This window comes from Filicampus tigris, chromosome 6, assembly GCF_054856515.1.
Source record: "Filicampus tigris isolate MCC_2025a chromosome 6, RoL_Ftig_1.0, whole genome shotgun sequence".
Classification (NCBI taxonomy): Eukaryota; Metazoa; Chordata; class Actinopteri; order Syngnathiformes; family Syngnathidae; genus Filicampus; species Filicampus tigris.
Window position 1 is genome coordinate 20,456,238 of NC_141222.1, and position 27,709 is coordinate 20,483,946.

The 27,709-nt window shown below is 41.0% G+C and overlaps 2 protein-coding genes and 1 pseudogene across 2 annotated transcripts in view; 1 reads left to right on the top strand and 2 right to left on the bottom strand.

Annotated features, from left to right (window-relative positions):
• Window positions 1-401: 401 nt before the first annotated feature.
• Window positions 402-27,637, bottom strand: gna12a (guanine nucleotide binding protein (G protein) alpha 12a). Its single transcript, XM_086032428.1, has 6 exons — window positions 26,882-27,637; window positions 19,967-20,185; window positions 6,215-6,265; window positions 5,926-6,126; window positions 4,558-4,764; window positions 402-3,686 (listed from the first exon to the last, which is right to left on the bottom strand). Exons 1-6 carry the CDS (start codon window positions 27,197-27,199, stop codon window positions 3,525-3,527), a joined length of 1,158 nt encoding a protein of 385 aa, XP_085888554.1. The 5' UTR covers window positions 27,200-27,637; the 3' UTR covers window positions 402-3,524.
• On the bottom strand, window positions 6,301-13,314 carry LOC147146188 (solute carrier family 35 member D2-like protein pseudogene; annotated as a pseudogene).
• The window catches only part of LOC147146189 (protein-glutamine gamma-glutamyltransferase 2-like), a 36,210-nt gene continuing 18,650 nt past the window's right edge, over window positions 10,150-27,709 (top strand). Inside the window, exon 1 of the mRNA XM_086032426.1 lies at window positions 10,150-10,243. The gene's annotated coding sequence lies outside the window, so the exon portion shown is untranslated. The remainder of the gene's footprint in view (window positions 10,244-27,709) is intronic.

Genomic DNA, 27,709 nt, shown 5'->3' on the forward strand with positions numbered 1-27,709 from the left:
TAAAACATAAATAAATTAATATTTAACTTGTTATATATTTATTTTTGTATTTATTTCCACATTTATTTTGCTATTTATTTTTTTAATATTTGTTTATTTTTGTATTTATTTTTACTTTTAGTTTACTTTAGTTTACTTTTACTTTAAAGTGAATAAATAATGAAGTCAGAATTCTGACATTCCAAATCCTCACTTTGAAGTGATAATTCTGAGAATAAAGTCAGAATTCAGAATCTTGCCAACCTTTTTTTTTCCCACTGGCCCTAATCCACTTCCGTACAAAACTGTGCAGTCATTCCCTTGGTGCTAATCTTTCTTTGCTAGCACAATGCTAAGGGGGCGCCCTCTGGTTTAAACCCCCCCGTCCACACACACACAAATAAATAAAGAATAAAACAGACTCTGGGCAAATGGCAGTGTATTTCACCCCAAAACAAAGACCCAATAAGGCACGAGAAAGAAAAAAACAAACGCAGAAGCACAAAACGAGGGAGCGGCACCAAGACTTTAGTGAGACTCCATCTTGTCCTCCGTCCTGTTTTCCATCCTTTTTCTTTTTCCTTCACTCCACAGTTTGTCCTTGTTGTTGTTGTCTCAGCATGTATCCAGTGCTGTGACGACATCTATTTACAACATTATTTAAACATTTTAAAAAAAAAGGTGTGCCAAGTGGGTTAGTTGTACATTTACAGTGCTGTTGGTACAGAGTGGTATATTTTTGATCCACACGCACACACACAGTGGCAGACACTTGAACACTCTTGTATATACAGGAAATACGAGCAGGAACAAAAGGGCCTCGGTTGAATTCAAAACGAAAATTACACGGTTTTAACACTGTTTCATATGGTATTAATAATAACAACTGGTGGAAGTGCTCACTGTTAAGCCCGCCTCACAATTTCAAGCAGCCACACAGTTTCACAGCTCGATGTCACGACGCTTTAGAAATCGAATGGCTCTGATACATTGAGAAAAGTAGCTTAAAGTCAATTAAAAATGATATCCAATTGAGATACATTGAATAAATTGACATTGGGGGAAACCACTTCCACTCACACGAAAAATCTCCAAATCCTCAAAACGAGACACTTTTTTTGCGTTAATGTCAGCCTGGATTGACAAAGTGGAACTGACTAACTTCTCCACTACAGCAGAGTACTTACTTATTTTTTTTATTTTTTAGAACGTGAGCATGCCCATGCTAGGGAAAAAAAATCAGCAAGTGTCTTCTTACTGCTCTTATAGTGAGTGTGTGGTCTACTCCAGATAACACACGTAAGAATATGTCCATTGACAATCATAGCGGTGATGCATTGTGGCAGTCAGTGACCAATGTTTTTCTTGCGCTGCTCATAAAATGCAGATAAAAAAAGACTTGATACGTAACACTTGTTACATTTTGTGTTAGCTCCCACACCAAAAATGTGTTAATACTTCACAGGATGACAAAAAAGGAGCAATTGTGACTATTTTTCAAGGCTTCAGGGACACATACAAAAATATCGTCTGCAATTCGACATATTAGTGGGATGCGGAAATTAAACATGCTGTTTTTGTGCTGGTAGAATCCACAAGGTCGCAGAATAGGAAGTCTTGACACAATAAGCGTGAATGTTTTTAATACGGCGGCTGATTTTAGGTTTTTAAAATTGGCAAAAAATGGCTTTTTTTTGCCGATTTTTGCTTTTAACACATTGCAATGTAACAAGATAATGACGTTCAAACATTCCCCTCCCCCCCAAAAATCCCCTTTGTTGTAATGTTCAACAAATACTATAGAGCAAATTGTTGTAAGCATTAATGGACTAAAAAAATCTAAAAATAATCGGTTATCAGAATTTTATTCTGACAAATATCGGTCGAGCCCTGGTTTCTAATAATGAAAATTGTATTAAAATGCCCGATCACATGGTCCTCCCAAAATGCTGTGTGCATGCCACGCCACTAGATGGCAATGTCAGTGAACAGACGCCTGTTTTTACAGCTGTCCATTTGCAGTGTTTAAACGCCATTTTCCAAAACTTGGAATTCATTTTCAGATTGTGTTCACCCAGCAGTACGATTCCGTTCGTTGTCAGCGCGCGTTTCCCGACATCCCGACTTGTGCCGTACCACTTTTCAGCAAGGTCGCAGTAGTTACGTTTCACTAGCATACTGCTGTTTGTCCAAAGGCAAAGGCGGATACATGCCTTGCTCTGCTATGGCGCCGATGACTTTGTGGACATTTTCTCGTCTTTTTGTTTATTTCTCTCGTGCAAGCTTGTGGTTGTAATTAGTATGATGAGATATTAATCATGTCTTCCAATTGTACAGATCTTGAGCACACTTCACAGCGCAATCGTAGCCGACGTTAAGAGTCAAGTACGCGATATTCATCCACGTACTAGTGGACTCTTTGTCCTCACTATAAAAGCATTCTGCGTACTAGAACAATGACTGCCTCACTAGTAGGGCTGAAAAATTAATGGTTGTGTTAAAGTGCTATATAAATAAAGTTGAGAATTTTGTCAAGCTGTGGTTGAATGCTAAAAAGTCTCAGTCAAAATGTTTATTAAATTAAAAATTCTCTTCTCTTTCATATGAACTCATTTGCTTTAATTTTAGAGTAAGACTAACCTATAAAAGACTAAAGAATTTATGGATAATAATTCTGCTATTATTTACTGTAATACAGATTAATTCATTGTGTGTTTATTAAAAAATACATGGGAAGAGGACCTTGAAAAAAAATGATCATGTATTGAATCCAAATTGCAATATTGAGGGAGAGGGGGGCAAATCACAATTTGATTATTTCTCAAAATCGCTCAGCCCTACGCACTAGTGAGGTGTTTTTTCCACTGTATGACATTTCCATACACTAATAGGGCAACTTTGACATACTAGTAGGACAGCTTGTTACCAGTGAGGCAAAACCGCAGTACTTAACTGCTGTAGTACTACTAGAGAAGCTCTCGATGTTAAGTAGTAGAATTCGATGTCACTTGTAGTACTAGTAGCCCACAGTCTGCCTCACTAGTATGCATGAATGAATGAATAAATGAACAAATCCGAGCGAGAAGACAAACTGACGTGAGCGCAATCTCCTCATCTCCTCACTTGCTACAAGTTCACTGACAGGACACTTGTGCAAGCTCATCACATAACGAAGCATATGACCAACCTTGTCCCAACTCCTCCGTCCCGCTCCGCCTCTTGACTTGATTTAGTGACTGACTGTGTTGTCATTAGTCCTTTAGACATCCATAAAAAAAACAAACACTTCCAGCGCTTGTGTTGTTCAAATCCCCCCATGTCTCCAAAGCGAAGAAAGTGACTCCAATGCATACTGACTGATACTGTTCGTGTTGGGATGTATCAGATGGCTTAAGTCACGCCTCCACAGGTTGTGTTAGAACCACTCAGCGGGTCCACTAAACTTGCTCCACAGGTCAGTGTTAATACAGCCCAGTCCCTGTCAGGCTACCACAGGTTTTTTTTTTCTTTTTCCCCAGCCCCGCAAGAGTCAAGAATTCTTTGAGTTACTGCAGCATGATGTCCTTGAGGTTCTCCTGCAGGATGGTGTCCTTGACAGCATGGAAAACAAAGCGGATGTTTTCGGTGTCCACCGCGGTGGTAAAGTGGTGGAACAGCGGCTTGCCTCGGTTTCTCCTTTTACGGCTGAAGGACTGCACCAGGAACGCCTGCGGGAGCAAGACATTGGAACAGTGAGTGTGTGTGTTTTGACTAGGTTGTTATTATAGGAGGGTGTTGTAAGGTACTGCTCTTGGTTTTTGTAAAATAAAATTCTCCAAAAATTGGTGGAACTTATACGGCGGAGCGACTTATAGTCCGAAAAATATGGTAATAGTCAGTTTTCCATAAAGTCCCAGCTTAGCCTCGCACCCAAAATCTCAAACGAGTTCTGGTCAGATTCAAAATTTCCACTTATATCTTCATACCTGTCAACTTGTACGTTTTCCCCGTATTTTATATGTTTTTTGATCATTTCAAATTGTGTTTTGAATTTTTGTACGGGGGGAAAAAAATAATTAGAAACTCGTTTTTTGTTAGACCGATCTCGTCTTGCCCATTTCGGCTCTAATCCGGAGCGTCCGTTAGCGATTCCGACTGCAAACTTTGGCTGACTTTATGAGCAAAGTCGTCCCCCCCGACCCCCCCCGTTGAGCGATAAATACTGTGTAAGATTCTATATAGAAATATCCGTTCCGTTTCCCCCACCTCTCCCGTGAAGCGATAAATACGGCGGAAGATTAAAAATAGATACTGTGGAAGATTATATACAGAAATGTACGGGCATATTAAAACTTTTGTAAGATTCAGTTAGTTGTATTTATTTATTTATTCAACAAATTCCGTTTTTTGTTTTTTTTTAAATAACATTAACAAAAACATTTTTTTTCACTTTTGTTTTGTTTTGGTTAGTTTTGTTAACCGCAATAAAATCAAATAGAATTTAAAGTATCAAACAGTTTGCCGATACCGAATCAGTTGAAAAATGTGATCATCCCTGATTTCCCATCATTAACTCTACACTTGGGGGAGTGTTGGTACCTGCACATCCACCAGCCTGCGCGGGTCTCCCCTGAAGTCGGGGAAGTTCTTGCGGATGTCGGCGGTCCGGATCTTGTCCACCAGCAGGTCGGTCTTGTTGAGAAAGAGGATGATGGAGACGTTGAGGAAGAGCTTGTTGTTGACGATGGTCTCAAAGATGTTCATGCTCTCCACCAGGCGGTTGGTGCGGCGGTCCTCCATCAACACCTGGAATCATCACATGCCCGTTTAATCGATGGACTACTTCACCATGAATTCACACGCGCCGCGGGTGGAAAAAGGTGAAGCATTCTGCGATGGCACCACGAGTATACAAAACGTTCATGTCGAAAACAAGGCATACACACGAGAAGACAAAATTGAATTTTCTTTCTTCAGCTTACTTGTTGAAATGTAAATTACAGCATAGCTTTCTTCTACACTGTCTTCTATGTAAGTTTTTTTTTTTTTTTTTTTTTACACATTACAACACATAAGAAAAAGATCAGCATTCAGACACTGCTCCCTCCAAACACTGGCAAAAAACAAAAACAAAACATAGCTGATTTTTTAACGATTTTTCTTTGCTCTAAGGTTCAACAAATACCAAAAGACAAAGCAGTGTAAAAATGTTCGGCCTGTAATTCATATCTTTGTTGTTGGAAGCGTTAAAGGACCAAAAAATATGTTATTTTAATCATTACATATAGTTTTTTAATTAATCGGACGATTCATCAGTTATTGGAATTTTATCATGCTAAATATTGGGATTGGCCTAAAAACATTATAAAAATAAATTAAATAATAATTTTTGTACAAAGTGAAGAAAAATTGGATCATTTGTGCCACAGCACCCTGGTTGGGAATCACTGTCTTTACGGTACAACCCCGCATACTCGTGGCTCGCCACCCGCGGATTCACATATTCGCACATTATTTTTTAATATTTTAAAATGTTTTGTTTTTTTTCAAAATTCCCGCCATTTTCCCCATTTTTTTTGCAGTATTTTGGGGGTTGACATTTAAAAAAAAAAAATGTTTTCCCCAAAATGGATGTGAATGGGCATCAATTACCGTATATGGAGATTTTCACTATTATATAGCAATTCGCTAACCATGGGCTAGCCACAAATAATATAATAGTGGTGGTTGACTGCACAGCAATCAAGGAATCAGTCTTCATCATATGACTGACTGTTTATTGGAAAAGGAGCCAGCGCTGGCTGAAGCAACAGTCGCGTTTGTTCAAGGCCACTACAAAGAGAGCGTTGTGCTTCCAAAACCTCTGATGCCCCTTGTCCATTTTGTGGTTTTTGGAAAGGACACGCGGCAGGATGAAGACGCCACTGCTTGCCTCGTAGGGGCTTACGTGATCTTAGTGTCTAGTACCTGGTCGTACTCGGAAGACGACACCATGAAGAGGATGGAGGTGATCCCGTCGAAGCACTGGAACCACTTCTGCCTTTGCGACCGTTGCCCGCCCACGTCCACCATCTTGAAGGGAATCTTTTTGATGACAAAGTCGTGCTCGACGATGCCCTTGGTGGCCTTTCGGGCGAACAGAATGTCTTGCCTGCTCGGGATGTAGCTCTGAGGGGAAAGATGGAAATTGAGAAATGACGCCTAGTTATTCTTACTGCGGGCCTTTCAGTTGCCGCTAAACGTCAACGTGACTCACCAGCTGACCGATGCGCTCCAAGTTATCCAGGAAGTATTTCACCGACTCACTCTGCAGACAAGGGAGGGGTGGGGGGTTGGGGGGGATGCATTACAGCCATAATATGGAACTTAGTCATCAAGCCACAAGCCCCTTTTCACACCCCCTTTTTCACGGCAAATCCTCAAACAGATGATCAAACTTTGATGTAACAGTGATTCTCAAAGTATGCGGGCTCCCTTTAGTGATACATGAAAGGATCGCTGCCTAAGTATAAGGGCTGAGCAATTCATCAAATTCAAATCAACATTACAGTTCGCATCGCAATTTTCAAATTGAAAAGGCTGTAATTTTGAACAAAGGAAATCCTCTGCATCATTTCGGTTGGGCGGTAGGCTTTATTTTACATACACACATATACTGTACATATGTAAATGTATATGTATATTCGCAAAGAAATACTGTAGGTTTGGCCAGTCATGTATCAAATTAAACTGCACTAATAAACTAACCACCAGAGGGTGCTGGAACTGCACAAATGGAAAAAAATTGGGCTTTTAAACAGATTTGCTGCAATTAATATCGTGACATGACGACAACGATATATTGTGGCAATTTTAATATCGCGATATCACGACATTGCCAATATTGTGACATCCCTACTAATATATCTATATATACATATACATACATTTACATACATTTATACATATAAACTGCTATAAGACAGGTGTCGTATTCAAGGCCCAAAGACAGGATTCAGCACTCCGCTCATTTTATGTGGCCCATGTGCGCTTGCCACAAATTCTCCTTGACTTCTGTTCAAAACTAGCCATAAAAATGATGACAATCATATGTAGGGACAATTGTAATTAGCTTCTGACTGGACAATGAAAACAAGAAAGTTACCCAAAATGGCTGCTTCAAACCAAAAAGGTAATCCTTTAATCGAAGGAATAAACTAAGCGATTCCACAAAAAAAAAACATTTGACCCACCGATACGCACAACGCATACAAATGAATATTCATTCAATCATTACAAAAAAAACTCAACTGAAGTGGCCCGACATAGAAGAAAAGGTTTCCACGTGTCTGCCCTAACGTGATTATCTAAAACCAATTTTTCTGCGGATGTTGTCACACTGCTACAAGCCCAGTGTGGCTTTCATGCAACAACGAAGCATGTGATGTAAGCATCCATTACAATTAATAAGCAGCTTGAAGGTCAAGAAGGGGCACGCGCATCAAAACGTCTCCTGTGTGCGCACTGGTGTACATTGTGAACTCAGATAAGTGGAGTGGACTGCCAGATAAAATAGGAGGCAGAACTAACTGACTCACTTTCTTTAATCCATGTTGTGATTTAATTGTATTTGGTGTACTTTCCAGCAAGGTGAGAACGATGAGCAGATAATATAGATCGTGTTATGCAAAGTCATTTTCCATACGGTTTGCTAAATTAGATATTTTCAAGAAATAAATGTGTACAGTATATTGTCTACGTTGTCGATAAAGTTATCATTTCTAGGTTAAGTTGTAACTTTGTAAGAATCGTCGTATATTTACGAGAAAGTAATCCTGAAAAAGTGTGTATTTTCAAGAGAAAAAGTAATATTTTCAAGATTATTCTCATAATATTATGACATTAGAAGTTGTGTTTCAGAGAATATTAAATCAGACATTTCCAGGATTTTTCAAGAAAGAAGTTTAAAGTATATTTTCGACATGAAAGTCGTAATATTCCGAGAATAAAAAAAATATTTCTGAGGAAAAAAAAAATCATACTACTGGTCAGTCCTGTCGTGGTGTGTTATTATTATTATTATTATTATTATTATTATTATACACTAGTGATTATTAACCTTGTTGGAGGTACAGAAGTTTCATATGTGCATTCATCAAACCGTTTTGTAAATACCTTACTTTTTTTTTCCAAATTCTGAACAGTTATACATTTTATTAGAGCACAAAATGAACCAAGCATCAGTTGCACATAAAATCACTGTGTTCAAAGACAAAAACAACAACACACCAACAACACATGTATTTCACACAAAAACCACAAACTTAAATCAATGATTTTTTTTTTCCAATCAATGTGGCTTTTGCTATTGCCTTGGGTGTCAAACTCAAGGCCCGGCTCATTTTATGTGGCCTGCGGAAGCAAAACATTTGTCAACGTACATGGTCCTTGCTAAAATCTGTTCAAATAATTTTAAATTGTCATGTGTAATAAATAATAACATTGAGATTTTGCAAGAATTTTGTTACCTTTTTACAGTAACAATGATTCAACAAACTATCATCCTTGACTTCTGATTTCAAACCTAGTGAGCCATCAATTTGTTGTGTATATGTAATAATATAATGAGACGATTAAAAACATATTTGGTTTCACTGTCACAATGGCCTGATGAGGGAAGTCCTAACTACAAAGTGTCCCGTTCCAAAAATGAGTTTGACACCCTCACAGAAACAAGTTTAAAAATGCGCAGCTTCACCTTGAAAAGTGCCACTCTCATATTTGATTTATTCATTAAACCTGTATTTATCTAGATAACTGAGAACAGATTCGCATGTCCGCCATCACTCACCCGACCACCGCTCGGTGATTCGTTTCCATCGGGAACATACGTCAGAACCCCTCACCCGCAATCCCGTTAACAATTGGTTGCCGGTCCGAGATGATTTGGTACTACTATGAACCAATCCCTTGTGGAAAAAACGTTGGGGATCACTTCTGTAAAATGTTGATTAGGTCCCATAAATATATTTTCCTTCTCAAGACTTAAAGCGGAAGTCAACCCATACATATTTTTTAAGAATATGTTCAATGCAGTCCCACTAGTTGAAACACAGCATTCTTTGTTGTTGCATATTGTGATGAGTTAAGCAACAAAATCCATACGTTTTTAGCCATCTCTGGGGGCGGCCATTTTGTCACTTCTGTCGACTGAAAATGACATCACAGTTGCTCAGCGTGACCAATCATAGCTGAGCTGCAGAGAACAGTTGAAATATGTTTGGGTTGACTTCCACTTTAAATATACGAATACTACCATCACTTTCAAAAAAAATATCATACCATTTTTTGTGTAACCGGTTAAATGACGATTTTTACCATTAACCCGAATAGCCTCAAAAAGACGTACATGGTCAAAACAAAGAGAGTCCAATGTCATACAACCACCTCGCCCTTGATGTTCATTTCGCCGCTTTGACTGGCCTTGTTGGGCTTCTCCGCCCGACTCGTGATGAAGGAATACGCTATTATCGCCGCAATGCTGATGTTCAAACCTATGAAGTTGGTCCAAGAGAAGACGTAGTCCCCATAGAACAAAATTCCAGCGTATGTGATCAGGATATTCTTGATGCTGCCAATGATGGTGATGGTCAGCGCGGAGTTGTACTGTATACACAACATTCTGGAATACACGAAGACGACCGCCAGAAAGCAGGACATGAAGAACTGGATGAGGAAGAACCCGTCCGACCATCCCCCGAAGTCCATGGCCTTCCGCATGTCTCCCATCACGTGAGCCAGCAGCAGAGTAGGTAGGATCATAAATAACGCATTATAGTACAGCAATCCATATTTGCCCAGCTCCTCCTCGTTCAATTTCCGCTTGACGTAAACTCCGTTGAACGCGGTGAGCACATCTTTGAGGAGCATGAAGACGTAGCCTTGCAGGTCAAAGGACATGTCTGCGCTTGCAGCGATGAATGTCCCAAGTATCATTGTAAATACTGCCAGCTGCTCTGACCTGGAGAATTTCTTCTTGAGCAGGAATCCCTCGACCGACATTGTGAAGAAGACGGCGAACGTCCTGAGCACCGTGAACATCGGCATGGTGAGCCTTTTGGTCGCATACAGACCAGATATTTGATTGCCAACATAAAGAAGAGGTAGAGGAAATATCCTTTGAGGTACTTGCAGGTCCAAGTCCGGGAAGGTGATCAGCCTCGCAGCTTTGCCCATCCACAGGACGAGCACCGTGGCCAACATTTGGCCAATCCCGAAGCATATCGACGAGAGGAAAGTGTAATTGGTGAGTACGTTCTTGTTCAACACGATGATGACAAATGAGCTGAGTCCGTAAAAGCCGGTGACAAACAGCTTTACGTACACCGTCGAAGGTTTGTCCTCCATCCCCGCGCTTCACGAAAGCCAAACGAGCTTACTGGACCGAATTGTGTATGTCTTGCATTTGCATGACATTTGCCATCTAGTTCCACTCATCAAAAAAATGTGTGAACAATGAAGGGCTGAAAAAAAAGACCACACATTTTGTGTTCAAAGGCGGATTCTGTTGCTTTGATATGTTTTTTTTAATTTTTTTTTTATTAAATCCATTTTCGTTCCTCCTTTTATGTCTGCCATCGCTAAAAGCATTGCTCACAAAATTACGTAGCAAATGGTATAAGTATCACGATGATGGCCAAAATGATAATATTGATTATCTCAATCAATAACATAAATCCGATTACAATCATGTTTACTGTATACTAGTTTTCAACTAACAATATGCAAACAGTTTTAAGTTAAAACTGAAACTTTAAAAGAATTACCAATCCTTTTAGAATAATTGATAATGATAATAATAGAATTTAAAATGTTGTGATTAAAATGCTAACTGGATAAATATGCTATAATTCTGCTTCACCTAACGTGTCTTGAATCCAAATCAAGCGCAGACAACGGATCCCTTGTCACGGCACCATGATACTGCTCATCTACGATTTTTGCATGACTTAATTCTCTCGCCATGATTCAGCAGGGTGCGCTCGCTTGTTATTTAGGCAACTTAATAAAGACCCATCCACGTGTATCGCCCCCTGGTGGTCGGCTGACTACTGGATGAGAAGGCGCTTGATTAGAAATGCAGCAGTGCCCGCATTTTGATTATAAACATCACCGATGACCAGCACAAATCTCGAACCTCGTATGTCGCTACAGTCGTAAACCGAGGACACCTTCTAGCAAAGCCTCGTGAAATCAAAGTGGGAATCATCCAGCACACAGAAAGTCTGATTTGAAGTCATTCAAAACGTCTCATGAATCTGATTTGACGGTAGATTGAACCTTTCTTTAATGACTTGCACTTTTTGCACAAGTCATCATTCTTCCGGCACGAAAAGGATGAATATTACAATATTTTATGACCTCTACTAGCCATTATTCAATGTTTATACCCTGCAGAACTATGACTAATTAAAACATTTTTTTATTGAACTTGTGAACATGAATTATGTGGATATGAAATAAGTCTTTTTTGGAAACTGCAAAAGGAACAAAAGTAAATTAAAGGAGACATATTATGAACATTCCCCCTACTTTTAAAGTTTTAAAATAAGGATAATATCACTTCATAGTATTTCACTTTACACACAAAGAGTCATAACATTTAAATAGAATGCAAAAGAATTAAACGTTCGTGCATCACGATTTAATGCTTCAATTAACTTTGTTCTGCTGCTCCTTCTGGTGTGCCCGCCTTAGTCACCGGGGGGCAGTATAATCCAGTCATACAGACACACAAAGAAGAGAGTAGGTCATCTTTGTCTATACTCACATTATCACTATTCTCTGCGACTCAGCAATAAAGGAATATACACCTTTCGATGCCAATCATTAGCATGGCAATGGCTAGCATTAGGCTAGCCGGGCCTTTCTTTAGGCAGTTGTGGGGTTGTTTTAAAGACACGATATGTCATATTCTTTGTTGTATGTTGAATTTGACAGCGAATGTCAATTGCAAGTGGCATCACACAGCTGGGGGAAGCCTCCTGTTTTGATTTTCCCAAGTGTTACTTATTGTGAAGTGAGCCGAGTTGAGTTCACTGCCGCCATACGACGCTCGTTTACAAGTTAGCGCTAGCAAGCCAAAGCAAAAGAAATCGTCAGAATGACGGCTGGTATCTCGTGAGTCAGGCCGTTCGTATTTGTATTTAAGATGGAAAAAGTCGTGATATTATCATTTTAAATGAGTCCACCTTGCAAGGTTCTGAAATTATTTTTCAATGACTTAACTCCCATTTACACATAGACCATAAATGACGCATGAAACCAGAAAATAATTCCGACTTTGACTATAATAGTGAAACTGAACATCTCGCTCTTCCTTGCGATCTAAATCGCACGCATACACACATGCTACAGGAAACAGCTGCGCGTGTGAAAACAGTGGCGAGAGACATGGGGGAGGGAGCAAGTCCGACAACTGAGATACAAAGTCACTTTAGATGCCTCACACACACACGTATACGCATACACACATCATAGCTCGTTTTCATCGTGCAAACTTGCCACTTCCTGTCCCCATGAAGGAACAGATTCGTTAAAGTGACGACGCAGCATTTTAAATGAATCGTGTCAGCGGCCCGCACATGTCGCGCATCAACCCGTTGGGGTGGGGGCGGGGGGCGGTGTTCCCGGACCCCGTGACCTCGCCGCTGACCTGCAATGTCACACTAGTAGAAAACACACAAAGCCGCAAAGCTCTGATTGGCTAATCCGAACATGGACGGGAGGTAAGGGGGAAGGAATTGGGAATTCCCGGAGATGAAGGGATATGCAAACACAGACGGACCCACACACACACACACACACACACACACACACACACTTCCACAGTCACTTTGACTTCCATCAGCAGTAATTGCGCGTCCTGATTAATGAGGTGGTGGAGACATTAAAAGCGAAATCTGATTTAAAATCTAGTTTACAAGGTGAAATGTGGAGGTTTTAATAGCATTTGCTGCAGAGTTATGGATGAAAATGAAAATATAGTGCGATGTGGATGTGTGGTTGAGTCAAGTGAGAGGAATGTGTACATGGCACGTCTGCAGATTAGTGGCTGTATTGCAGCAAAAACCTCACGTTATGCTGTGTGTGTGTGTGTGTGTGCAGCTACATGAAAGTCACATGACTGTGTGTGAGTGTGTGTTTGGGACCGTGTGTGTGAGGGGGAGACTGGGTGTGCCACTATTGTTTGACCAACAAGCTGCTTGACCCCAATGGTGATCTATTAACTCACAGTTGAATATGGCCAACAATTGACCCCTTGCAAATAATCATATGAGATCTCTATTTCATTTCTACTTACATTTTTTTTTTTTGTCATCATTCTTGAGAAATGGAGAGACAATCTTGACCCGGAATGGGCATAATAATTGATAAAATGACTATTAAGAATTGGGGATTGTTTTCAAAAGAAAAATAACATCAGCAACAACAATTAGCAGGTCTGTCTTACCCAAACGAAGACTGCATCTTAACTGTAATGAATGTGTTGAAGGTTTATCTGTAATCTTTATTCATGTCATGAATCATAGATTAGATTGAGAGGCGATAAACTTGGAAAAAGTCTAACGAGGCGAGACTCTGTAATTTCGTCTTTTTTTACAAGCAAGAGATGTTAATTAAAGATTCAACCACTTCGTAAAGTTACTTGAATTCAATTGTGACAAAATAAAACTTTGAACACAACGTAGTTAAACTTGAAAGGACTCTTAGAGTGAGACCAGCAGGCTCCCTACCATGGTTGCTAACCAAAATTGCCAACCACAGTGAAACGACCCTGATGACGTGCAATCCGGAATTTGGCCGCGCGTTTTTAGCCTCTAAGGCTGCATTTAATCCAAGTACCAAATTCCGATTGGATGCCCTATTTATGGTACATTTCAAGTGCGCCATACCAGAAATGGCTGAGTTTATGTTTACACTGATATAGAAATACCCTATTGAATACTCTCTTGGCATGTTTTACAGCATTTACTGCATTTCATTTATTAACATCTTTAAACACGCTTTCAAAATAATGCAAACACATTTACATACACTGAGAGAGAATATCAATCGATAATACAAACATATTGTACAAACAGTGAAACAGTTTACCGATCCCTTACGCGTTTAAAGTAAACAAGTCCCAATTTTCAAAACTAACAAATTTAACTTATCAGGATGTACATTATAAAAGGAACTTATAGCCGTCGCTTTCTGTAGGCATAAAAAGCAGGATTGCAACAGATGACATTCAATTTTCAACAAAAACTAGGCTGTGCTGAAATAAAGTACTCCCAGCTTCGTTCTTCTTTCAAATTTACACCGTTATGTCTAAAATTAAAGAAGCATGACGGCATCTAGTGGTTGAAAGTGGAAGAACATTACTCTGGAGTTCGATCAAAATAGAGTTATTAACTGTACAAAGTAAACATCGATAAATAAGCAAATAAGCAAAAATGGCCAGGCCCCACCTCATAAAGCCATCAAAGTCACAGACACTACAGTAGAATGTGAGGAGCCCAAGTGGACAAAACCTATACCTGCGCTAAACATGCACTTTATTGTGTTTAATGCCAAATATCATTTACTCCATTACTTGATTAATCATTGGAATTAAGCATCGAATACTCAAAGTATATTGGCTATCCAAAGCATATCAGATTTCATCCACATTTTGAAGAGAACTGATTGCTGTCTGACGATACATTTTTTCAAACTCCTTCATACTACCATGAAGCCTATCCCCAAAAGATCAAAATTGTTCCCACTAGAACCACGCAGTATAAATCCAATGTGCTCACGGTTCCTGTACTGTACTGCGTGTCCTCTATGAAGTCCAGTCTGAATTTTGCGTCATCCACTTTCCCACCGGCCCCACCGATTCTGTCTTCCCATGTTTGTTTAAAACTGTGCCTCATGTCGCCGGGACAGGATACAGTGACACCACAGCAGTAAACCATTATGGGTGTGTGTGTGTGCGCGTGCGTGTGAGTGTACACAGCCTTTGTACATACATCTGTGGAAGGCTCTCACACAAACACACTTACACAAGTCTTGCTGCAAAGACAACAACATATATTTTGAGTCCCAACAGGACTTTGTGTCAGTCAAAGGCGCTCTCGGTGCTTGGTCACCGTATCAAGCAGGGTGTTATCAGGGTGTGGTGAGAAGCCTGCAAGTAAACAAAATGTCTGCACGGGTTTGTTTTTCTCCTTTCTCCCCATCCAACCCCCCCCCCCCCCTTACTTCTCCCTTGCCTTCTTTCCTAAGTTCCTTTCTCTCTTCCCTCCCTCTCTGCGGTGTCTGCCTGTGGCTCGGGTCCAGCCGAGCCTGGGAAAAGCTGACTGAAAAAAAGCCTCTGCGGGAGAGGCGCGAGAGAGAGGCAGGGTGGAGGGGGGGTTGGGGGGGTCTAACCCTTGGCGTACAGTCATTATGACTTTAGAAATCTGTAGCAGACTTCATTGTGAATTCATTGTGTCAGGAAGCAGAGAAAAAACGGCTAAGTTGAAAGCAGGCGAAAAAAAAAACATGCACTAGCTTGACCCCGGTGGACTCCTGGTCTTATCTCGGATCAGATAACATTTAAAAATCTGTAGGAACCTCGCACAAACAATGACAAGTTGTCTGTCTAGCGAGAAATGACAGAAAACGTGTATTCGGCCAACTTTTGCCGGGTATCATGAGACATCCGTTCTTATTCTCTGTGCGGATATTATTGAGGCGGCACGGTGGTCGACTGGTTAGCACGTCCGCCTCACAGTTCAGAGGTCGTGGGTTCCATCCCGGCCTCCCTGTGTGCCGTTTGCATGTTCTCCCCGTGCCTGCGTGGGTTTTCTCCGGGTACTCCGGTTTCCTCCCACATTCCAAAAACACGCATGGTAAGTCTAGGTGTGATTGTGAGTACGGATGTTTGTCTCCGTGTGCCCTGCGATTGGCTGGCAACCAATTCGGGGTGTCTCCCGCCTACTGCCCGAAGACAGCTGGGATAGGCTCCAGCACGCCCCGCGACCCTTGTGAGGATAAGCGGTATCGATAATGGATGGATGGATATTGTTGATAAGGAAAATGACAACTACTGGCCTGGCACGAATATTAAGCAGGGTACACATATACCGATAATTGATTGAATGTGAGACAGATTCCCTGCATTCTGCAGCAAAAGCCCAGTTATCTGATGTCTGAATGATGATAATAGATATCCTGCATTATTGATATGCTTTTCAGGAGCCCGGACAAAGTTTTTCCAGTTCATAAAATGTTCACAGCGTGGTACACCCAAACCAATAATCGAGTCAAAATCGAGTATTTCCACGTCCTCCCCGATCTGATCTACTCCAACAATCGTCAGCACTGGCAATCAAAAATGTTACACTAGCTTGATATTACATTGGAAAGAAACACTACACACCTGTGATACACCTGCTCGATTTTATTACGTTGAGGATTTTTCGGTATTTTCGTAGGAGAATGGTGATGGTGATGCTTTGTAAATTCTGTCTCTAAAACAACCCGTGTTGTATAAACAAGCGACGGAAAAGGATTATCTGTCGTTATTTTAAAATGACCCCTAAGGACAGGTCACTGGCCAGCAGAAGATTGTGGGCCAAAAATAACCCATCAGCTTTGCCAGTTGTGAACAGACAGAGCTCGAGAGGATGTGGCAATGGAGCATCCTCCCCCAGCTTCCATCAAAGAGCGCTGTGGCACCCTATTACGTAATAATTTCCTGAAAATGTAATCACGCCCGAAAATGTAATAAAATTTGCTCTTGATCAAAAATGTCATAAACTCAGTATTGTATTTGTGATCGCGTTAAGTGCAAATTTTATTACATTTTCAGGTGTTATTACATCTTGAAATTTATTACATTACACAAGTGTAATTTGTGTTTGGGTGGGAATTATAGTAGTGTAGTTTTAGGCCATTCAGAGACCTGTTTCCTGTTTTCTGCCTTCATTTTGTGCACAGCGATCCCCCACCTATTTGTGGATCACTCATCTATAATAATTCATCTATTCACATTCTGTGGAACCTACTATCCTCAGCCATTCGCTGAAAAATAATTGCATTTTTTTGTGAAATGACGTAAGATGCCAAGTAAAGGCCCCCAATTCCTGTCTAATGGGAAAGTAGTACATTGGTGTCAAGGAGCCATGTTTAAATGACATCTCGTCTGAGAGGCAAGCTTCACATGTCGGGGAGGAGCTAAGTTTGAACTAGGTGGGCTGGGCAATAATGATCTAAAATTCATATCCTAGCAGTAGTTAAATCCCTTAATTGTAACAGTATATATCACGACATAAATATAAGTGTAAACATTTTAATTGTGTAAATGTACTAATTCATTTCTAGTTACTGGACGTGCGTCTCGACACTCAATAATTTACCTGCTAATTTGCTGTTTATAGTCGATTACTCCCTGCTCGGTTTCGGCCACACTCCGCACCGGGGACGCACGGTGTTTAGCCGCGCTAGCTAGCCAGCCACAGCACGTTGCTGGTGGGCCAAGTTAGCCTAGCGCTAAACATTCCCCATGTTGGTCTTGAGTAGCCAGGAAATCAGGGAGGACGGGTGACTATTAGATATGGATGCACTGTTTTTTTTAGTTAGATTCTCAATGACTGTTCAAAATATGAAAAGGCAACTTTTATTTCATGAAAGCTATTGATCTTGTGACTTCATGGAAACATACCGACACTGGTCACGGACTAACGAGCTAGTGGGCTACAGGGCTAATGGAACGCGCTAGCCCGCAGACTGGCGGCAGCGTTGTCCAATAAGTCACCGTCTCACTCGGTTTTGTGTCGTGTGTGATAACGCAACAGACACACTTCATGGAAAATTAACTGTTTGCTAACACTGCCATTGACGGACATAGATACCAAATGTGCAATGTAATAGGGTTGGCAGTGAATGAGTTGTATTTACTTCACAATTGTTTTATTCAATCACATTTGTCAGGCTTGCTAACAACACTATTACGGGGACTTTAAATTACAAAGTAGTTGGTTGAAGAAAAAAAAAAAAAGATTCCTGCGGTCCTGCGCAGCTGCAGCATACTGGCCATATCAGCGTGGGCCTCCAGATAAGGCGAGGCGGTGTGACATAAAGCTGTTCGCAGACTTCTCGCACACGTACAGTTTGCGAGGGCACACGGAAGTGACTTACTGTCTACCTCGAGATTGTTTTGTCACTGATAAATGCGTAAGAAGGTAGAAGGTCGAGCTTTTCAGCTTGAGCGCTTTGCTTCCGCGTCACAAAAAGACCAACTCGCGGGGAAATAAAAAGTGCAGCAGCAGCTAAAACAGGCGGCCGGTGGAGCTGAGAGAACAATACAGTCTGTGATCCTTCCATGAAACTCAACCTTTTGGTTGCCATTAAGCATCTGTCTGGTCCATCACAGAGGATTTGTTGGCACTGACATTACGTTGCTTGCTGAGCAAAGTGCTTCTCCAGCTCTTCTTCAACTCAATAGATTTTTTTTTTTTTCCACGGGAACATAAAATGGCAGTTTTAGGAGTCTCCTTTTCTTTCTCCTCAGACATGAGAGGGTGGGAGACTCTTGGAGTCTGAGTGGAAAAAACAGACAGTCATAGCTCTTAAGTAGACCCCTGATGCTTTATTCTCTCCTTTGGACAGTTGTATGCTGCCAACTTTGTGGGGGGAGTTTGAGGAAGACCCTTTTCTGTTCCAGAATGAGCGAAAGCAAAGTCTACAAAGGCATTCTTGGATTAGTTTGATGTGTGGCATGAAAGATGATTTTTAATTGCTTCTTGAAGCTGGGTGTCTGGAAATCACAGAGGTACATTCAGTCTCAACTTGTTTGCTAGACGCAGAAGCTTTCAGCGGGTGCTTAAACTCTGATGTGGTCATTTTTTTTCCACCCAACTCATATTTAGCGTAAACCTTTTTTTTTATTTCAGATATTCTTTTTTGGAGAGAGAAGGGTTGCAATAGTTTAGGATTTATCCCTATAGATAGTTTTGTTTTTTTAATTCAGTTAGTAGTTTTTACAGAGGGTTGGATATATTTATACGGACCCGTCTGTTAGTCCGGCACTGACGGATGCCTGTTTAGCTGCCGATTGACGAATGACAGGACACTTTTTAAAAATGACAGCTAAGCACTGACGGTGGATTTTCGTCCGTCAGGCTAATCGTCACTAACCACGCCACTGAGAGGTCCGTTTAGCTGACGTGTTTTTTTTTTTTTTACGGGTGAGGTAGAGTGGGGGGGACGGACCGACGAAAAGATGGATTACTTACTAATGACGGACTTAACAGACAGACTGACGAATTTACGATTACGATTCGGTTCGGCTTGAAAAATGACGGACTGACGAATGATGGACAGGTACCCAGGCAACTGCCGGATGACAAATGACGGACCGGCCAAATTTTGTAAAATGCTCACCTCTGTACATATACATATGCTGTACATATACATATATATAGTGTTCATTTATATATAAAAATGCATGTACAACCCCGAAAGTTCAAGCCCACAAAAAAAACCATTTGCTCTAGAGTAGTAAAACAAATGAGAAATAGGAGAAAAAAATGCTCAAGCTTCAGAACATTTCCCGATTGGCTGATTTTTGTTCCACGCCACTGTCACTGAGTTGTGGCTTGTCCCAACTCAGTGTTGACCAAACACATAAAGATTTGCATCATTAAGTTTTGAACATGCTAAACATTTATGATAAATATACATACATATTATAGTATTTTAGTATTTAGTAGTAAGGGTAATATTTGAATATGAGTTGAGTAAGTGTTGTGGGTTCACAGTTTGTGGTATATTTATAGGAAATTCTAAACCTTTTTTTAATTTTTTTTTATTGGGTCCACGATTCGCAGCAGGGCTCGGTCCCTATCACTGTATTGGAGCATGAATGATGGTGTTAGACAACAACTAAGTGGCCGCCACCCTGCTGTGACAGGCGGCGCTGCTCACACAGACAGCTGACCGCTGCACTACTCACCAGCTGGAACTCGGAGCGCCTGGCGTAGGCCTGCTGGATGCTGGCGTCGGCCCACAGCGCGCTCAGTGCCATCACGTACAGCTGGAACTCGCCGGGCTCGACGCCCACGGCGCCTGCCCGTCCCTCCCACGACATCACCAGCATGCCTTGCTTTTCATTCTCGCAGCTCTGCCAACTGATGCCAAGCTTGTCACGGGCATCCACCAGCACGCGCATGCCCTGCGGGGACAACAGGAGTGACATAATCAGGGATAGAGGTTCAACGATTAATCAATTAATCGACAACTGATCGATTAGCAAATGAATCTATTTTGCTTTGGAAAGTTGGAGTAACTTAAACACTGATGCATTTATGGAGCCTTCTGAGGTTTTTTTTTTTTTTGTGATTTGTGAGGGAGGTCTCCTGGGATCAAACAAACCAACACTAACCCTTGGTGTGGTTGTCTTATCGTTAACAAGCAATCTTTAATGAACATCATTTGGATGCCACACTGCCTTGTAATCAACAAAACAGTGTATCTCCTGTTTCCGCAGCGACATCAAATCACATACTTTACTGGTCTAAATATAATATTGGTGGAGCAGCCAAACAAGATACGATTGATAGTTGTGTGCAATGATCAGACAGTGTTTAATTCAAGCCATGCCGAGTTCAGTTAGTTAGCATCTGACGATGTTTTTCTCAGTTAACTAACTATATATTCTCCACTTTCTTGTATTTTTGTTTGTCTTTCAAGACAAAATTGAAATTGTTGACTTTTCATCACAGGTGATTTATTAATACAGCGTATAACCGATCCATTCCGAACCGCTAATCCAGGAGTGTGCGGTATATGCGATACTGTATAAATTTGGTCTCCAGTAGATCTGGACTAGACGTTCAATGATTAATTGGCAACTAATCGATTTGAAAATTATTCAATTATTTTTTTATAATTCAGTAATTGTTCTGAGCAGCGGCCCCCAAGCACCGGTCCGCGGACTGGTACCAGGTCACGGACCATTTGGTACTGGGCCACATGGAGAGACAGCCACACGAACAAACAAACAAACAAACAAACAAAAACTAAACAAAATAAGAAAATAAGGGCTCAGCCCGCCACAACTTCCCACCCATTGTGATATTACCCACACATAAGTTACACGTTATCTCTAAATTTTATTCGATAAATTTGTTGTATATTGCATGCTCATTTGAGCCTTTACACAAACAAGCAGATTTTGAACTCTTCTCATCAACAACTTCACTCAGCAAACAAATGGAGCAAATACAATATACAAATACCATATTATAAGTACAAAACTAGCAATTGAATAAAGATTTCATATTAGTTCACAAGCTAATGTTGGGCCAGCATGCAAGTTGTTACATTATATTTTCATATTGTTTACCTGCATTGATTTTAGATCTACAGTAGAGGTAACTATTGAGTGACCAACGCAGTGTCAATACAGTGTCAACACAGTTAATTCAATGTGTCGATACACACTTTGAGGCATCATCATCCCATCACTAGTAAGAAGTGAACAATTACTGAATGTGCATCTCAACTCACAGCTGATGGGCAGTCATGACTTGGTGTTATCTTCCAAAGATGATGCTATGTTAACCAGAGCAGTTCTGCAAGTTTTTGCAAGGTATGTCCGCAAAAACAGGCAACAAAACAATCCAGTTGAATCATTTGAACAAGTATCACCCAAGTAATGAAGCGGGAAGCATGAAAATATACAGCCTGCCACCGTACTTTTAGCATTTTAGCGGCTACTAACTAGCCATGCAGCCAACGGACCAAAAGCAGCAATCAATCATGTCATCTTTTGACCACGCGCATTTGTAAGTAGCAATGATGCTAACGTCGTAACTTCAAAATGATTATGTTTACGTTTAAAGCGTATTCATTATTTCTGAGTGGTCATTTTTCAAAATTTGTCATTTTTCAAATGTACTTCCTATGTTTATAAAATGACAAAGTAATCTCAAGTTACCTGCCAAGCTACCTTAGTTTTTACTTAGTGTGTTTACACGACCTGCCTTTTTATTTGACTTTAGCGTGTTTTTTGTTTTTTTCCAGCTTGAAGCTGGTTAGAAAAATTGTGCTTCCACTCCGAATAGTCACATATCCTCCCTGCTTTGCCAGCTGCTCAGGAACTACCAGGAGATGCAAGGTGCTAAGCTATGAGCTGCGCCTGCCAAGCTAGCGTGGTTAAAACACGGTGCTAAGCCGCTCCTCAAAGTGACGAAATATACCCCAGGGCTATGAATACCTTCGGGCTTGACTTGTAGGCCTATCCATATTACGAATGGACTAGATACATTCAAGCCCGAAATTATTCTTACTCCTGTGGTATTCATACTTGTAGGGTGTGCATTTAAATACAATATGTTCAATATAAGGGCGTTTATTTAAGTTTCTGAAGGTTTAGTCACTCATATGCAAACGAGCCACTTTAAATGTGACTTCTGTGACTTCTTCTGATTTTTTTTTCCTGCTAATTCATGAATTATGGCATTTTACCAGCCTAAAACATGACCAGAGGGGAAAAACAAAGAGTCATTTGGAAACAGCTTCCGATTCATTCCCGAGATGTGGTTTGCAGCAATTCTGGTGTATGCGTTGGCAATCTGACTGCGATGGCCCTTGGTGACCTCGGTGACTAAGTAGTGTGTGCAAGACGGACAAAAACCTAAACAAACACAGACGCCCCGCAGCTGAACTGGTGTTTACCACAAAGACAGCCGTGTCTAACACTTTGTATGACACAGTAGGCTGTAAGACTGACAAATACATAAAAAAAAAAAAACTATAACCATGAGTGAGCTTTGAGTCACATCCCTTGCTCACCATGGAATGAAACTTGCGTAAATGCCACATGGCGCCTTTGCAATGTTTTTGATTTGTTTCTCCATGTTAAATCATTTACTGTTTGACCAAAAAATATTTGCTTTGAGGTTTTGAAAGCTGCCAAAACATCAAAATGCAAAATCAACAGATTCCAGTTATTTGGAATCTCAAATCACAGAACAGACCTGGCTTGTGTAAATGTTGCTTATTTTATTGGATGTTTTACATGGCAGGAAGAAGAGCAGCTTGTCAGCCTCACTGTGCTATTTTCTTTTTTTTCTATGCGTCTCTTTTTTTTGTTTTAATTGCCTGCTTTGTGAAGATGGAGCCTGTATTTGCTTTGGATGTGTCTCTGTTTTCTATCTCTGACAGCAAAGAGGTATTCCGCTGGCTCATAATCTCCCTTTAGGCCCAGATAACGTTCTAAAAATCTACTTCGGCATCAGGTTTCTTCTTGCCAAATATATAAAGAGATTTTTTTAAATGACTCTCTAAAATCTTTTACACTTGAAGCTGTCAAACATCGTAAAAGTGAATCCACCATTTTGTTTATGCCAGCGCTTTGACAGAAAACGGTCCATCAGAACATTTTAACATCTTTCTATGGCTAAAACCGAAAGGTTTATCATGTATGTAAATTGATGATAGCTATTTGATGTTATTGATTACATTTTATTTTCAAATGGGAAAGAAGAATTTCTTTTTGAATGTTTTGCAACTATAATGCCGGTATGGAGCAGAATAATGCTGCTTGAAGGAGTTCACCAACGGGTGAATGTACCTCAAATTTCCATAGTTTGCATCATGCTGGCCTTCTTTACACAGTAAATTAGGTGCAACTGAATCAGCGGCGTTTCTCAACTGCTTCAGGACTCAATCAACAATCAAGTCCAAACAATGTGCAGAATTCTTCACGATCAATCACCCATCTCCGGTATTTCCAACAAGCATGGAGTTTGTCCTGTCTAATGGGCTGTCAATTATATCTAAATACCAGTAGGTTATGTTTCACGAGTCTAGACACAAGCTGACAAAGTTTGGCTCTGACAATAGCTGTAAAAATTAGACAGGATGTCTGTTGGAAAGGAAATGACACCTTTCCTATCCACTAGATGAGAACTGAAAGAGTCGATTCCAAGGCTAGGCTAGATGACTGGATCGGTTCTGGAGCTTGAGATTAAGCCACCACGGAAAAAAAATAAACGGTAGCTACTGTAATGCCAGTCCTCAAAGATACAAAAACAAATTCAATGTCTCTCATATTCCAACCGTGTGGTAGAGTTCAGTAAATCTCACCATCTAATGGTAAATCCTGATCTGGCTTTTAATGGAATAGTGTAAAATGGGTCCTTCTTGAGGACATGGACACATAGCTCTCCTTATCCATGAGAAGCGACAGAAAACAATACTGCATTGACCAATTCCAACCGCCATAGTTTTTGCTTGAGAACTTCTAAACAAGTCACTGCGTGTAACTTCAGATTAAGTGATCTTTGGACCAGTATGATCACATCACATTCAAATACTTAGATGCATGAAACTGCCAGCATTTGCGACAGTGACAAGTGCTTTCAACACAAATGGGCTTGTGGCCAACCAGTAAATTTTGGATGCTAAACAAACGCTGCTCACAACTTCCATATCCTTTTGATACACATACGCCGTTCTGGGTACCTCTGATAATGTCAGAAACCAGTAAATTCATGAAGTATCTTACCTCAGCAGGTAAGGAAAAAGATGTGAAAAAGCCCTGAAAAAGGTGTTGCTGTCTCGCTTGAGTTTCCTACTTTCAATTTCTATTGTCACTAGGAAGTGATGAGTCTCTATCAACCAATCCACAGACTGCAGCGTGTTCACCCTGCCTGTAAAGTACAGAATTCCTGCGACTGATACCCCATCAGAGGGGTGCCAAAAAGTGCATTATTCTGGTACCCTCCGCCATTTTGACAGTTAAAATTGCTTACAGAGTGTCCCCGGTTTATGGCGGTCCTACACGGTGTTTTGAGGTTACATAGTACTTACTAGCAGGGCTGGCCAACCACTCAAAAGCAAAGTGCCACAATTGTGACTGTGTTAGCGCAAAGAGCCAACAGCATACACATACAGTTGGTACCTTGATTGTCGAATGTAATCCGTTCCATCACCACTTTCAAACGAGCCCTCCTCACACACCGTATTGCTCATTTTGTGTAAAACAGATCCTGTCGCGGGCCGAAATGACATTTTCATCAGACAAAGCTGCTGTAACAATATTAAAAAGCTCATGGCGTGGTTTTATCACGGTATTAACGTTACGGTATGATATGTATTGCAATATTGTGTGAAAACTCACACACCCTAAAAACAGTTGGGTTAAAAATAACACGATTTGGAGTAAAAAATGGACTGATCCACTAAGTGGGTAAATTTGCCCCACCTTCTTGCATTGCTTGGTACAAAACAGCCCAGATTTTGGGGTCGTTTTGTACAAAACTACCCATTTCTGGATTGTTTTTTTGCAAACATTTTGGACCCGAAATTGTGTTATAATCAACCCAACTGTTATTAGAGTGCAACACTGCAGTAAGCCTCACTATATTGCTGGAAAGTTCACAGTACACGATCTGGTCCCTAATTTGACCGTGTCATATTTTTAGCATTTGAAATGTGATACTGTCTACTGACAGTGATTTCTTTGCTTATCAAGTCAGAAACACAGGAACACTGTGAATAAAGGCAAAAGGTATAGAAAAAGCCAAGTACAATAAACAAAATAATCACATTGTTTGTTTCTTTTTCTGTGCTGACTGAGATGATTAAATTTGGAGGGCAACTTATCTCTGATGTGTTGTCCAAGGCAAGTTGTGGAAGTTGAGCAAAGTGGAAGTCTCAACCACGGACATTGCTCCCCACCAGACGACGGCAGGTCGCGGTGACATATCTATTTTTTTTTAATATGAAGATAATTTACTGTAGCTCGCATTGCGAATACAGGCACCCGATTGGCCGCGTAACACGAACCCGGAAGTGAGGTGCGGAAAGGCCACACTGGCGAGTAAAATTACATTTGAAGAAGAATGGCTCATTACTTTGGAGCGAAACAAAACCAGGAAGATAGCAAGGAACTTTTACCGTGGGGTTGATGGCCCGCTGCGCCCAGATAAGATCATTTTCGAAAAGGGCTCCAGAGATCGCATGTGAAACCGGCCAAAGAGCGGCTCGCGAACCGCGGGTTGGCCAAACCTGACTTACTATTTTTCATTTGATGGTTTTATTGTTTGTTTAGTGCCAATAAATTGTTTTCATACAAATATTTACAGTAATTATCACTTTACTACTGTGTTATCATAGGTTTATAATAGAGAACATTGCATTCCAAATTGTGTATAAATTCAGATTACATCCCCGGCCAAGGAATGTACCTCAGTCAACAACCGAGGACCCCCTGTGCTGAAGTGATCAAAACTGCTTAGTGGAAACAGAGTTTATATATATGAGAAAAAATTCTTCAAAAAATGTCCTCGATGTATTTTTGGTTAAAAAAAAAAAGTATACTTGAACCCAATTTCACAATTGGATGTACCTGTAGATAGAGTATTGCAGATATTCGCCAACTGTATTTGTCTAGTGATTTCAAGAGGATTGTCTTGGAGAATGATGGCAAGTTAAGGGGCATTTTACTGGTTTGCTGTGTCTGGAGCCTCTTATTATCCCACTGTGGGCTGAGCGGATGTTCTCATCCCTCAGGAATAGTCTGGTATTGTTAGCGAGTGAAGGAGGCCCGGCCGGCTATGGCAGCAGACAAAGGCACATTTACACACATGGACACACACACGAGGATAAAAATATGCATTGTGTCAACAAACCGTTCTACAGTGGGAGGATAATGTTAATAGTAGAACAATCAATTACTGTATTCTAATATACAATTTTATAGATGAATTAACACATTCATTTTCTATAAAGCTTTTCTAAAAGGAGTTTGTTCTGATGCATTTAGTCAATAAAAATAGATGTTAATGTGATTGTGACATATTGACCAGTGAGTAAGTTTGCCCCTTAGTTCCATAGCCATTCCATTTAAGAGCCTTACCTTGAGTATATTTTCATAAATAGTGTCCCTGAAGTCCAGAAGTGCTTTCTTGTCAAACTGTTGTCCGTTAATGATGCGCATCTGCTTGAGAAAAGTCGACTTGCCACTCTCTCCGGCCCCGAGCAGCAAGATCTTCACTAGCCGCCGCACGGCTCTCCGCTCCCGGGCTAGCATGGCGTCGATCTCCCGGCTCCTCCGACGAGCCTCCCGCTCCTGGGCGGCGTCCCTTCCCCGGCTGCTCTCCTTGCTGCCTCCTGCGTCCCGGCTCGCCTCAGCCGGCAGCAGACAGCGGCTAAGGGTGCGGACCACTCCCGACATAGTTTGCTTCACCAGACCCTCAGCGGACAAAAGTTCATCATAAGCTCCGCCGCTTCCACTTGTTAGGCCTACATTTAATTTAAACCGTCCTTTGGGGAATAGAAATGGATAATTTCAACACTCAAAGCGATCGGGAAACGTTGTCTTCATGGTCGGGGACCGGCAGATCGGAGGAGTTTTGGTTGGAGCGCGCCATGTAAACTCAAACAAAATCACAACAACGCGCTTTACAAAATCACAACAACGCGCTTTACAGTGAACTTTAAATCTCAACAAAACGATGCGTTAAATCCACTTAATGTCCATCAAAGTCAAATAACAACGCAGGTCGTTTAAAAAGAGCGTCGTGACGTCAAACAACACGGCAAAAGCGCTTCCAAGCTTTCCCAACACAGCCAGCGGTGTTGAACTTGGGAAGCGGCCGGGACGGTGCGTCTCCTCAAGGGGAAGGGGGCGGTGATGGGACGGCCCAGCCGGAGCTCTGCACTCTGAAGAGAAGAGCGTTACCGG

Coding starts and splice junctions, on each gene's coding strand:
- gna12a (XM_086032428.1), bottom strand. CDS start 27,199: ATGTCGGGAGTGGTCCGCACCCTTAGCCGCTGTCTGCTGCCGGCTGAG. Junction 20,186..26,881: donor TTTATGAAAATATACTCAAG/GTAAGGCTCTTA, acceptor TTGTCCCCGCAG/GGCATGCGCGTGCTGGTGGA. Junction 6,127..6,214: donor TGGAGCGCATCGGTCAGCTG/GTGAGTCACGTT, acceptor CTTTCCCCTCAG/AGCTACATCCCGAGCAGGCA.